We start from the raw sequence: 13,974 nt of genomic DNA, 5'->3' as shown, positions 1-13,974 counted from the left end.
GCGTTTTCATGATTTTCAGTCTTTTATAAGAGGAGGTAAGCATAACTCTGTGTTTAGGAGCAGCAATTTGTTAATGTTCTTTGATGAAAAAAGTCTTAGAAGAAAATAATGCTGCGATTTTTTAAATTTTTTTCCCCCTCTAATGATAAATAAATGGCAATTTTGAACATACCTGTTTTTGAGAAATTACCTCTCTTGTGATTACTATTTTAATGCTGTCTTCATTAAGGTAACAAGTTCCTGGAGAAATAATTGGCTTAGCTGTAACACATCAGTGTTCTCCCAAAGTATAATAATTATTTAAGACAATAAAACATTATGTGGCAGCCATAATTTTGAAAACAAAAAAACAAACCAGGAACCCCACAACAAACCAACCAACCAAAAAAACCAACCCTGCCTCTGAATTAAAACAACATAATAAATTTCCAAAATTAGGAAGTAAACATGCAAGCACATCACAAGGTACTTCCTAATGGGCTAAAGTTCTGATTTTATGTTATAGAAAAAAATTATTTCAGTTTCTCTGTGAAGTTCATACAGAAGTAAGAAGATGCTACTGGCTGTATTGAGCAGGCTACAAATGGGGTAGTCTTATTCAATCTGACTTTACACAACTAATTCTTTTAAATGTTTCAAGAGGCACAAGCAGTGAAAATGGCATGATTCTTTGAACATGCCGACTTTTATGAAATGTAATAGTCAAAAGATTCAGAGAAATAAGCTTATTAATGAAGCAAGCTTTCAGTAGAAGACTACGATTTAGCACTGCCGTGTACTGAAGTAACAGTCAAGAAGGTGGGTATCCAGATGACTTAAAACTTATTTCTACATAATTAACTTACACAAGCTAAAAGTAGTTTTCATGTTTTGATGTCTTTGCTTTTTATAGCTGTTGGATGAACTGCCAATGATATACAGTTGTTGCGTGTTTGTTTACTGCCTGTAAGTATTTGTTAAATATTTTTTCCTGAATATTTATGAAATACTAACTTCTGAAATGTAGATTCTGTGAAGCCCAATCTAGTGTACAGAGAGGGTGACACTAAAGCTTCAACTGATTTCAGTGAGATCTCAGTTTTGCTAACAGTACAACATTATGACTTGGCCGTTAGAGCACCAGGCTGGCCTTAGTGCTAGTTTTTGCTAATTTAGAGATGTTTGGTAATTTAGAGATGTTTTACCAGTGTTTCTTCAGGAGAAAAAAAAAAAAAAAGAAAAAAAACAACCTCTTGTTAAAGACTTTATGTAGTATGCAACCAGAGCTCAGTGTTACTTGGTATGTAAACAGTAGGCATAATAACATCAACTTCAGTAATGCTGACAAAATTCTCAACATTGTAATTTATTGGAGCTGTATTTCTGTGATGTAGTCTGACTCCAAATGCAAATTTTAGATTTCTGGTTAAACCTGCTTTCCACTCATCTGGAAAATTAAAGAAATTCATTTTATGAAGAGTGTATATTTTTGTGGAGAGTGTCTTGAAACATGCATGCCAGCTTAATGCCATGCCAGGATGTTTTCCCGTTTCATTTTGGGAGCAATGTAGCATTTGGTGACTGTAAAGATACCATAAGTTGGCTTTTTCTTACCTGTTGCTGCAAGGCCTGGATTTAACATGACTTGTTCTGTTGCTTGGAAAATCCAAATGATAAATCAACTTGGTGCAGTCAAAAAGACAAAGGTTATCTTTCTGCTTTTAAACATATCAAATATTCAGTCATTGAATATTATAATGTCTTTGGTGACAATTACTGGTAGCTTGCAATGGAGGTGGGATGCTGTAGGACTAAACCCACATCTGTGGAATTACTGTCAGTTTGTGATTCATACATTTACATGATTTGTGCTAACTCAGGACCAGAAACATAATGCCTCTGTTAGGGAGCTACAATGCAAATATTTCCACTATCTCCTTGAAATTCCCTTTGTATTTATTTTGTCTGATTTGAATGTGATTGGAGAAAAGGATGAGAAGTGGCTATAAAAATCTGTTTGCAAAAATAATCGTTCTTATTTTGTGCAATGGTTACTCTATTCTCTTCAAGAATGTTGAAGCCTGTTACAGCATTTATAGCTCTAATAAGATTCTGTGAATGTATGCTTGGTAGTAATTAAAATGTTCTGAAGAATGAGCTAATGCTTAGTTTAGTAGGCCTTTAATAATCGTTTTGGTTTTCTTCAGGGTAGGTGGTGGGGTGGTTTTGCACAGGACATTCCCTTATACGTCATTCAGTCCTACTGACTCTCAAGCTATATAATTACTGTGGCAAACCGCTTTGCAATGTAGCACATTGCGCTGTCTTAAAATTAATTTTTTTCCCACAGATATTCCTGCATGGTTTTTCTCTGTTTCCGTTAAATCATCCATGATAGTGTCTGTCTGTTTTCAAAAGATCATAAACAAATAAACTAAGTGGATGTAACTTGGAGTTCCATAGACAAGTTCCTCTAGCCCTAAAGATTTTGTGCTTCTCAGAGTGCAGTTTTGTTGGGATTTTTGGACCTTATTTCTGATGATCTGGTCTGGGATGTGTAATTCCATCACAACTGTGACTGAAGTGTAGTGCAGAGATCGTGAAGTAATTTTAATTACTTGTTTTACATACTGGGAGCAATTAGTTGTTGTTGGGTTTTTTTACGTTTCACTTATACCAGTGCCCAATCTAGCAAATTTACTGCGCTGTGACTGTAGTGAAGCCATAAACAATCTGCATTTTAACAGATCTCTCGAATTCACTGTTTGGTAAGCAGTCCCTTTCCCACGCTGCCTTTAGCTCACAGATGTAATGTTTTTTGGCAGCTGTATTGCATTTTAAACTCACTTCTAATTTGCCATCCATTATCACCCCTTAAGCACCTTCTGAAAACATTTCTGCTTCCCAAACTCTTTCCACTGACTGCATTATTTTTTGTATATGCATGAGGTTATTGGGTTTTTTTCACACTATATTTTTTTTAAAACAATTATTGTAGAAGTGTGAATTTCTATATTAAAAGGATACATCTTTATTGGAGGAGCTACAGTTTCTTGAAGGGCCTAAGACTTATTTGGATCAATTTTCTCACAAATTTTGTGATAATATACCTTGAAAAATGCATCCTTTATATGGTAAGTGATGAATGTTACTGTTCTCCTTTATGTTCTGTTCCAGGTATGAATGTTTCAAGTACAAGAACACAGTCAATTATCCACTGCTTTTCTTGTTAATAACATACAGCTTCGTAGTCAGCATAGTAAGTAACTTCTTTTAATACGGTATTTTCACCTGTAGATTGACAGTTTTCCTGCCAGTGAGAGCACATTATACATGCAGTACTGAATTGCTCTCACTTCCAGTCAGGAAGAACAAATTGTTCTTTCGTTGTGAAAATTGTGCTGGCCAGAGAAACCTGAAACCTTTATCTAAACCACTGTATAGAATAGATGAAGAAGAAAATCAGTAATCCAGTTGCTAGAATAGGAATGTGGAGAAACAGTGACTGTTGACTTGTTATGAGACCTTGGACAAACTGCATTCCTCATCTTCCCTTACTTTAATTCATCTACAGAAATGAGAATAATCCTGTTCAACCAACTGTAAAAAGTGAACTGCGATACACAGTCAGGTTATTGACTGGTGTTTTAAAACAGCCAGAATAAGAAAGGAATGTAGCTGTTAAAAAAATTAGAAGAATTTTAACTGTCATGGCTAATTTGATTGCCTTTCTCAGTGCAGTGTGCTACCTTTATTTATAAAATTAGTATTGTGCTGGCTGTCACCTACAGAGAAATCACCTTTGTTATTTTTATTGATAACTATTTCTTAAAAAAGGACTATCATAGATCATCTGCCTTCAGAATACTTGTCTGTTCTCTTCTGTGCCTCCTACAATTTTTTGCACTTGTGGCATGTTATTCCTAAGGTCTAGTGCCCTTCTCTTCAAAAACAGAAATTAAATGAACTGCATTAACAATAGGAAGAACTATTAGCTTTCTGTAAAATGAGGCATTGAAGCATTGTCAAAAACACTAATCATAGCAAATCAAAGTAAATTTTCTTATAGTGCCTACTGAGAATGTGTCTAATTTCTGCATCGTTTTTGTATGTAAGTCTATTAAATGAGGAGATTCTAAATGTTAATGTCTCTATTTGTGCTTCTTAATTTAAAGTAAGTCTTCAGTTAAAACCTCAGGTTTTGCCAGTGGAAGCTTTAAATGTTTAATCAACTTTAATGGTGCATGGGTAGGCACTCACATCTTGGTTCTAACAGAACAAGTCTTGGCAATATTTAGATGAGTAATGTTATGATAGTTCTCTATTGCAAGTTATTTATCTTTTTCTTTTTTCTTTTTTTCTTTTTTTTTAAATCTTTCCAGGTTTACTTAAACTTGAAAGAGCCTGTATTCCATCAGGTAAATCTTGCTCAGTTGGAGAAGCTAATCTTGTTTTTAAACTATGCTGTTTTAGCGGAATGTTTCACAGGATTTTATAGCTGGAAGGAAGATGCAAGCGCAATTTGCCTTTTTCTTTAAGCGGCATTGCTGTCTGTCACGTTGCTGTCCTTTTACTTGGTGACCTGAAAAACTAGAATGGTTTAATGCATGCTGTGTTTTAGCATTTGACCTAATATTCCATGTGGTTTTCAGCAGTGGCAACCCTTGCTATGGGCTAAGGTGTGTGTGAGAGGGAGGGCTTAATGAATCCTTGTTCACTTCTTGCCATTAGTGGCTGCTGTGAAACTGTGACCTGACATCATAATGTGGCTTAGCACCATGTTCTCCTCTGCACTTAAACATATGAGGTTGGTTGGTTGGTTGTTGTTTTTTTTATAAACACAGCATGTCTTCTAGGGTTACGTAGCAGACTGGCTGTTAATGGTCTTACAGGCTTAATGGCATATTTGGTACAGGTTCCTTTTGTAGCAGCCCAAGAGTATTAACATGGATATGTTGCCTGTGGGGATAGGACTTCTATCACTTCTCTTCACAGGAGGTTAGAAATCACGCTCGTTTATGCATGCCATGAGTCGTTTTCCAGCACTTAGGATATTTTTATTAGGGATAACAGCTGAAAAATTGCCAGGCAAAACACTGAGCTCTTTGCAGGACAGAGTTTTAAGGCCTGGATTTCTAAAATTGGTGGTGCCATCGCTTGTCAAAATGTGCCTGCTGCATCAGCATTTGTAAAAATGATACGTGATTCCTGTTGGTGGATTAGTGAAGCACTGATGAATAAAATAAATATCCAGCTGCTCCAAATAATCTCTCCTAGAAACATGAATTGTTACTCTACCTATAGAGAGAAACAGAAATGTGCAGGGTTTGTTTGTTTTTATATATAATGTTAATTAAAGACCACCTTTTTTTTCCCCCAACTTATGTTTCTGGCAGGAAGATACTGGCTGGGGTGAAAGCAGCAATTTATGATGCTTTTACTGAGCTGGTTATAACTGGTTTTCTATGCAGTGACTTAAAGTAATTTTGTTGACAAAGTAGCAGAATTTACTACTGATACTGGAATATTATTTCTTTAATCAGTTATCTACTCAACCTACATTTATGGCAATAAACACATCACAGCTTCACTGTTTTTCAGTTTGGTGCATTGGCATAGGTATTGTCCCATGTCACAAATACTAAGGTGACGGATACTGTGATATGTTGGGAAAGAAGGAAACTGGGAAACTTTAAGCTGTTGTTCCAGACCTTTAATTTTTGGCATCTGGTTTCTCTTAGGTTTAGAATATGAATTCCCTGTTACAATATATACATGAGGAATCAATGTAGAAAAGATTTAGGGCCATAAAAGCGCTTGCCTTCTTACAAGTGCTCTTTCCAGACTGATTTTTATAGAGAACATACAGTTATGGCCAAATTCCAAGTGTTCAAGTACAGCACTCATTTTTTCACATTCTTTGCCAGATACGTTGTAAATTCGGAGGAAACATTTCTCTGTCTGCACCACTAAGCAAGGTTATTTTCTTAATGCTTGTCCTTTATTTTAGAGTGCACATGGGGAAAAAAAATAACACAAAACCCTTCAATATAATTTCAGTAAGTATTTTCCTACTGAATGGGTTTCATAGACTTAAAGCTAAATATGATCGTGCAATCATAGTTTAAATCACCATCTTGGTCCATAACTGTGTTGGAAAGCAGCATCAGGAGACAGAGCAGCATTTTATTCCTCTAGCTATTTGTCTGTGATCATCATCATTTGTCAGCCTTGCAAAAAGGGGAATAACTACATGGACAACTTTATATTGTTCATTGTTTCACTAGGGTTTTTTTTTTCCCCCAAAAGGAGAGCAGTAAGAATGGAAAAAGACCCTATTATATTTAGTAGCCAGGATCCAAGCCTCATTTTTTCAGTGAATTACTTTCTACTTTCCTTCTCAACTGAAGACTCATAAATTGCTCACTGCCAGCAGGGCATGAAGGGGATTTCAGTTTGTTATTCATGGCACAGTGGCAACAGAGACCAACTTCTTTTTCTTCATCCACATATTGCAGATCTCTGAAGGTCTTAGCGCTTTAACCGCAGGAGGGATGAGATGCATGCTTTGGTCAGTTGGAGGCTACACATCATTAGAAGGGAAAAAACACCTCCCTGCCTGACAATGATCTGGTATTTTTTTACTGCCTCATCAATTAAGTGAAAGACAGCAGTGGCCTTTACAAGCATGTATTACCTTGTTTATGTCAAAATCTCTGTAGCAAAGTTATATCTAATTTTCATGGTGCCAAAGAACCCTGCATGCCGGTTTTCTAGTTGTTTTAAAGCCAGCACCACTGTCAAAGAAAACATCTGTGCCTCTCCCCTCTTTCCCATCTGGCACACAAATCTACTCTCTGATGTAAATTTGATTGGGGAACAAAACAGGTTAAAGTCTCCTAAGAATTAATTTTAAATCAAACGAGTTGCTTATTCCTGTTTACCACATGCATGTTTGTGCTTATACAAGGAAGGGGATGGGGGAAGTCTGGCTGCTGGTGTGGGGTGATCCATAGATACACAAATATAAGATGGCCCTGGAAGCAGAAGAAATTACACTGGCAGTTAACCTTTTAGACTCAAGCCTTACGGGTAGCTCCCTTTTTAATATGATACGGCTTAGAAAGCTGTCACCCACAAAGCATTGTTTTCTATCTTGATGTGTTTACTTGCTACATACCATGTGCTGGCCATACACTTCTAGTGATCAAAACCCTCATTCAGCTAGTGGGCTAAGTTATGTGAATAATGAAATAGACCTAAAAACCTGTTTGATTTGCATAGTCATCTGCTGCAAGAGTTTGAAGCAAATTTTGAGCAAACAAATAATCAAAAGGTAAATAGAAAATTAGGTTAAATAGCTGTTTCTTTTACATTAGGAAATGTGATTTTTAAAATGTTTTTTTGTATAGACGTTTCAGAAGTGTTGTTATGGTGTCCCATGAGAAACTAAGCAAACTGGAGAAGTAGGTCAGTATGAGAATTGCAAATAGTGTTAAGGGAGTGACTAGTGCAAAATGACTAAAGGAGATGATGAAAAGCAGTCTCAGTCTGGACTTTCTCGGATCAGTAGTGGGACTGTTTTTATTTAATGACCTGTAGCACAAAAACCAGAGTCATGTACTGTGAATACTTGTGATGCTTGTGAAGATACACAATTCGGAGGCATCACTGAGTACAGAGGAGGTGATGCAGAGATAACCGGGAGACCTTGAGGATTAGGATGATAAATGATTCAGAACGGAAGAGCATGCACTGATGGGCAAATATGAACTATTATTGTTCTAAACCGCATACAGATCACCAAAGGAAGGAGGGAGGGAGTGCCTGGATGAGTTTGCTGATCATGGCATAATAATATGACCAGTGAATTTTCTGCAACAGTGATAGAAATAAAATACCATTAGATTTACCAATTAAGATGACTTTGGGTAAGAGGGAGAGTGAGCGTGGGAGAAAAGGTATTTCATTTGCCTCAATGAAAAAAAAAAAAAAATTGTTCTCCACAGGTGTGTTAAATATGCAAATGCATTGAAAGAAGTGAAAACAGGATGAAACATGTATGTAGAAGTAGCTATGGGAGCCTGAAACTGCATGAAGAATATGTTATGTCAGGGAACAACCTGTTCAGACATGGGACTCCCCATTTTGGGGAATCTGTGTGGACTCACTCAGTGTCCTGCAGCTCTCCAGAGTCCCTCCTGCTGCTAAGGCAACAGTTAGTCGTAGGCTTGTGGCTTAATATATTGTGCCTTTTAGTGAAATATGTTCTTACTTTCTACATGTTCCGGTTGCCAAGCAGTCTGTGAAAAATGACCTTTTCAGGGCATGTCTTCACCACAGAGCTTTTTCTACTTGGGCATTGCCTTGGTGAAGACCACGTGTAAAACTAATTTGAGAGACATTTCACTCTGTTACACAGCTTGTTTGGGGATGTCTTCCAGAAAGCGAGTACAGCTTTCATTCTGGCTAGTACTTCTACGTGCACAATAGCTTAGGGAATGTGGAAGGATGCTCTGACTCTCCAAAGGATCACCTCTACAAGTCATTGAAAGGGGAGGCTCAGTTTGCTGCTGCAGACAGTGTTCCAGAGCTCTCCAGAGCTGCTCTGTGTTGTGCAGCAGCAGTGACTTGTGTGTTGCTTTGCCATCACATACATGCCTCTAAACGGGACCAAACTTAGTAATCTGAATTAGTTAGTTCAGGAGCTGTCAAGGCAACATGTAGTACTAAACCAGCCGTAACTATGCTGAGTTATTTGGTGTTTTCAGTGTCATTGTGGGGATTGCCCTTCCTTTTTCTCTCTCGTCAGATTTATTTTCCAGAAATCCAAGAACATGTAGAAGTCTGTTTTCTTTGTTGTAAATTGCAAATACAATTTCCAGCTCTCAAGTACTTAGGCTATCTTTTGATAGCTGGTTGGTTTATTAATAGGTAAGCAATGGTTGCCAAGAATCCAAAATCTCTTGGTGCGGTTTCCAATGTGTACACTAATATTTGAGGCTGATAAATGGGCTTTATTAACCAAGGATGGGCAGAAGGCCAGGAGCAGGGGAAACAGAGAAGTGGATATAACAGGCTGTTGCTACTTTCTGTACTAGAAGGGTAGATGGAGAACCAGTTTTGTATGCTTTCCCCCAGTGTGGAGTACCAACCTTGCCTCCAACTTGCATAAATGAATCTGTATCGCTTGCCTAACTGCCTCCACATCAGAAATGCTGCCAACACTAAGCCCTGAAATGCTTGCTTCCCATTTGCGAATTAGAAGGATGTTCTTCATATTTGCCCTTCATACCAGGGAATCCACGGGGTATTAGTAAGACTTTGGGGTTTTCCCCATTGCAAAGATACAGGCTTCAAAGCTGAAATACCTGTCGCTTTATTTGCATCTTAAACAGCAGAGGGAATTGTCTAGTGATAACAAAAGATGATGAGTTTCTGTTGTTTCCTTTTGTTTCGATTGTAGTGCAAGGGTGTTCTTTGGCTTATAATTTAAAAGTGCTGTGAGACAAAACAGCACAAAACTTGCTTGGTTTTGATCTGTCACTTAAGTGATGTGGTAGTTAAAGAAGAAGAACAAACAGAGCTAAAGGAATTGAAAAATTTGAGTCAATACTTCAGATATTTCATATTTTTTTTTTTTTAGTTCTTTCATACTTTATCCTTCTTTGGATGTACGGATAATACCTAACAAATTTTTGGCATGATGAGAATAGTAAATCCATGGGTGGTAAAGGAATAAAAGTAAGCACTGCTCCCTGAAGTATAAACTAAGTTGTGTAACTTGGTTTATAGGCTTCTAGTAAGAAACAGCTGTAGTGAGGCATGCAGCTACAGTCTCTGCATATCATGGCAACGCCTCCTCAGTGCTTGCCTTCAGCGTGGAGGATTGGAGCGTGCAGAGCAGAACAGTTTGTTGTTCCAGTCTTTCACAGGCTTTTAAACATGAATGTGTTTTACTGCTAACAACCTGTTTGTGTGGGGGAGCGGAAAAGGCAAGAAATTGAAGTGTCAACTGTGGGCATATTTTTCTTCAGTCACTACAAGGTTCTTTGTATTTATTTCTTTCCTTTCCTCCCTCCATTAAGACTGTCCTATTCTGCAAGCCATTAAGCAAGTCACTAGGAGATACCGAGCCAGAGGCTTTACAAAGAAAGCTTTTCTTAGCTTTTGCTCTTTCCTGCTTTTAGCAGCTGCTGTAAAAAAATTAGCATTTTTAGCCTGTGTTTTACCTGGGGTTTGGGCTCTGTATAAGATGTGTTTCTCTTGGCGCAGTCTGACACTCTTAACATCTTGTGCAAAGAACCCAAGAGCAAATTGGGTAAAAGCAAAAAATAAAAAGGTGGTTACACTCCTAACCAGTATGATAGAAATTTCTCTTCATGGGTTTTTTCCTGTGTCTCTGCTGGAGAAGAGCATTTTAGCAATGGAAGTTATAAGAAAGAGGAGATGAGCAAGGAAAGGGCATTATATTGTGATTTGTGTTCCAGAGGAGCCTTTCTGTGAGTTTCTTCCTCTGTGCAATCCCTCTCTTAGAATTATTAGATTAGAAAAATGAAACAGGCTGTTTTAAATGAGGCTGATGAAGTAAACGGTACTTTAACTTTTAAATATAGTCTGTATTTCTTACATGATGGAGTCTTTTTAGGCAAAATGTCAGTGATACAGAATTGTACCTGCATGCAGCGCCTAGCACACCTGAGCAGTCCCCTTTCTACCTTTAGTGTGGAACTGATAAGCACTTAATATTCAGGCTGTGTCTGGCAGGTTTTGTTGGGGTTTTATTACCCCCAATTTGTGCTGTACCCCGGCAAGGGGACTGGAATTTGCTAACAGTTTTGTATGAAGTACAAGCCAGAACCAATTAGCCTTTCAAATACTTTTGCTTTGTTTAGCTCTACAGAGCAGAACACAGAGTAGTAGTAGTTTACTGAAGTTATTTGATCTCACTCTGAGTGCAAATAAAGAGCTGCTGTGCTGAATGACTTTGCATAGTCAATATTGGAGCGTACTTTTACCTGTTGTCAAACATAAGGGCTCTGTTGTCTGTCTTGTTCTGTATATATGCACTCATAATATGGTGTGTGTTACTAACCTCATCCTTAAAGCTAAACAAGTTTGAAAATTTGCCTTTATGGACTTTTGAAAGGTAGGTTTCACTTTGCATTATTGCAGCAATGTGGTTTGTGTCAGGTGACTAGACATGTGCATATGCTTGCAGGATGGTAATAGCCGAATGCCCCAGTTACAGCAGAGTAAGAGGCTGGTCCTTGTCTTGAAGACAATGTAGTTTAAAAGAAGAAAGGTATGAGGAGGTCAGGAGAACATGGTAAGGACACTAGTTTCTAAGCACAACTCTGTGAAGTTTAGTGGCTTTTAAAAATAGGCAGCAAACGTTTGTCATTTCTCTGTTTCACATGAAGAAAACAAAGGCAGCATTAGCTGGGAGTTAACTAAAAACAAAATGAGAAAGGAAAGTCAGTGAACAAGGAATGGAAAAATAGTGAGGGGCTTGTGAGCCACTGTAGCAAAGCAAAGAGCAAGGCACAACTGCTTGCAACGAACTGCCTTTTGGCAGGAGGAAAACAGTGTTCGGAACAAAAAGCATGGAGAGTCATTTCATGTCACCAGTGTCTGAAAATCCTCCCTGCTGCAGTGGCTTCTACATCACTTTTCAGGCATGGATGATCACATTTCTTCTCTTCTTTAGTCTGTACGTCTTGGAGATGGTGTTATGTGGATACTAAGCTTGTGAAAAAAGAGAGTGATTTAAAGATCACAAGGCAGAAAATAAATTATTACTTTGACTTTTTATATAAGTCAGGCAATTACATTCAGATTCGTCAAGCCTACAGTGAGCCAGATTTTGCTCAGGGATCTTTTCAGAGCATGCAGCCTTCCCACTATATAATTAGACTGCATCCCGATAATCTGTAAGTCTGTTTTAAATGCTTCCTTGGAAGTTTCTCCCATACTGGTGCTCAGTATGGGCATGCTGCCTATGCAGTCTCAGGTATTTGCTTTCAGGAAAATATATTCATCAAATATCAGTGAAGAAAATACAGGTTTCAAAAACGGTGTTAGCTGATGCTTGTGCAATCCTGGGCTAAAATGCACAGATAGAGAAGAGATGGTAGGAGTTCGTTACCATTTTGGTTTCAGCGTGCTTACTGAGTGCCATCTAGTGTTTGCTTCCTAATTCAGAAAAGGGAAAGTTTTGCACAACTGACTTCCTGTAATTGTGTAAAGGGCATGGTTTATAATCACACTTATATTTGAAACTTTTATGGAAAACTATCTGGAGAGGAAGTTAGAGAGGATGCTATTTTTATGAGAATAAGAAATAAGAATTAACAGAGGCTTCAAAATTTTTTTACTCCTGTAGTGTTTTATAAAGTCTCTTGAATCCAACTGCTAAATTTTATCTCTGTTTTTATTTCCAGGTCATGTATGGAACACTAGTTTCCATTATAGTTCTACGATCTGTTTATATAGTATTATGGTAAGTAACCATTTAGTTCAGCATTATAAGATATAACTTCGCATTTGCATCTTTTTTGGTGGGCTTAACATGAGAAATTGGCAATGGCCAAATTTTTTTAGCTAGGTACATAATGCTAGCTCGTGCTGTGATTGGTTGAAAGGGAGTGGTTCGTCATCTTGCATTTTTTGGGAAGCCGCTGGGATAACATTAAACAAAGCTGAGATCTCTGCACTTACGATCAGTGTTCACTGCCAGGCGTTCTGCTGGTGGCTTCGGCTGTTAGCCTGGGACTTTAAGGGAAATGAAGTTTCTGTCTCCATATTGCTGGGTAACATGTGAAATCTATTGCCAGCATCCAACTCTAATGATGATAATTGGGGAGAGGTGAGAGTAAGACCGCAGACCTGAACCATCAGTTAATATTTTCCTTTGCTCTTCCCTACTTCAGTGTCTAAAATTCAAATGTAAAACATAGTAACACAGAACACTAAATGATACTTTCCCTTACGGTTTTGACTGGGTGCAGTCATATGTTATGGAAATTGAAATAAGGAGCTATGTATAACAAAAAAAGGTATTAGAAATGGCAGGAGACATTGAGAAATGTTTGCATCATCGAAGTACAGACTTGGTGGGTAGAAGTGACGAAGAAAGAATTTAGTCTGTTGGAGTAAACACATACCTTTAGCTCTCAGGGGCGCTCAGTTGGTTGCCCCTTCCTCTCTCTCCCCTGTGAACAGTTGGTGTTCTCATGTGTTTGGGGTTTGCCACTGAAAATTACTGTTTTCTCTCTACTATCTTCATTCTAAATGTGCTTTTTGTTAAACTTGGTTGAGTTACACACGTATCTGTTCAGAAAAACATGGAAGAATTTAACAAAAGGTGTGAACTTAAAGTAGATTCATTGAATTTCCTTCCAATTGCAGTTTCAGCTAATTTGGTTTGACTTTCCCCAAGAGATCCCCACAGACCAAGTGTAATTGTTCAGACTTTCGTTAAGCAAGAAGAACTTAAAACTGATGGCGTGTTACTTGCAGCTTTAGAAACAATCATCAGTTTAAAGGCACTTTTCAAACCCATGAACATGGAAACTTTAATCCTAGCTTGGAGATCTTAAATGATGTTAGCTTAATCTGAAACGATTCTGTGATTCTTAATTCACTTCCAAGGGAAACTAAGTTGAATCAAGTTCAAGTGGTTTTAATTCCATTCATATAAAAGGATTTAGCACAGTTCTAGTCACTTAGATTATATTTATTTCTGTCTGTATAGGCAAACCCCTGGCCCTGCTATCTTTCCAGTTCTGCAAATTCCACACACTTGTGCATTCTCATTATTTCTAGAGAGTTTCATTGTCTTCCGGCGCTATCAATAACAGTGCCATCCTCCCTCACAGGGCATCATTCATTGTCTTCCTCCAGCAAATATCAGTCTCTGAAGTTCCACCTACTTTTTTGCTTCAGTTTTAGGGGTTTGGGAGTGTATTTTCTTAACTAGCTAGATCACTTCAT

The 13,974-nt window shown here is 37.8% G+C and overlaps 1 protein-coding gene across 2 annotated transcripts in view; it reads left to right on the top strand.

Moving 5' to 3' along the window:
* Window positions 1–13,974, top strand: part of ACER3 (alkaline ceramidase 3) — a 59,572-nt gene that overhangs the window by 32,464 nt on the left and 13,134 nt on the right. For both annotated transcript variants that reach the window (XM_005231138.3, XM_027777900.2), the window contains 4 exons: window positions 893–945; window positions 3,157–3,238; window positions 4,362–4,397; window positions 12,423–12,481. In XM_005231138.3, coding sequence (XP_005231195.1) covers window positions 893–945; window positions 3,157–3,238; window positions 4,362–4,397; window positions 12,423–12,481 — 230 coding nt within the window. The remainder of the gene's footprint in view (window positions 1–892; window positions 946–3,156; window positions 3,239–4,361; window positions 4,398–12,422; window positions 12,482–13,974) is intronic.

Source organism: Falco peregrinus, chromosome 4, assembly GCF_023634155.1.
Source record: "Falco peregrinus isolate bFalPer1 chromosome 4, bFalPer1.pri, whole genome shotgun sequence".
Classification (NCBI taxonomy): domain Eukaryota; kingdom Metazoa; phylum Chordata; class Aves; order Falconiformes; family Falconidae; genus Falco; species Falco peregrinus.
Note: the sequence above shows the minus strand (reverse complement) of the source record. Positions and strands in the feature narration are given on the sequence as shown.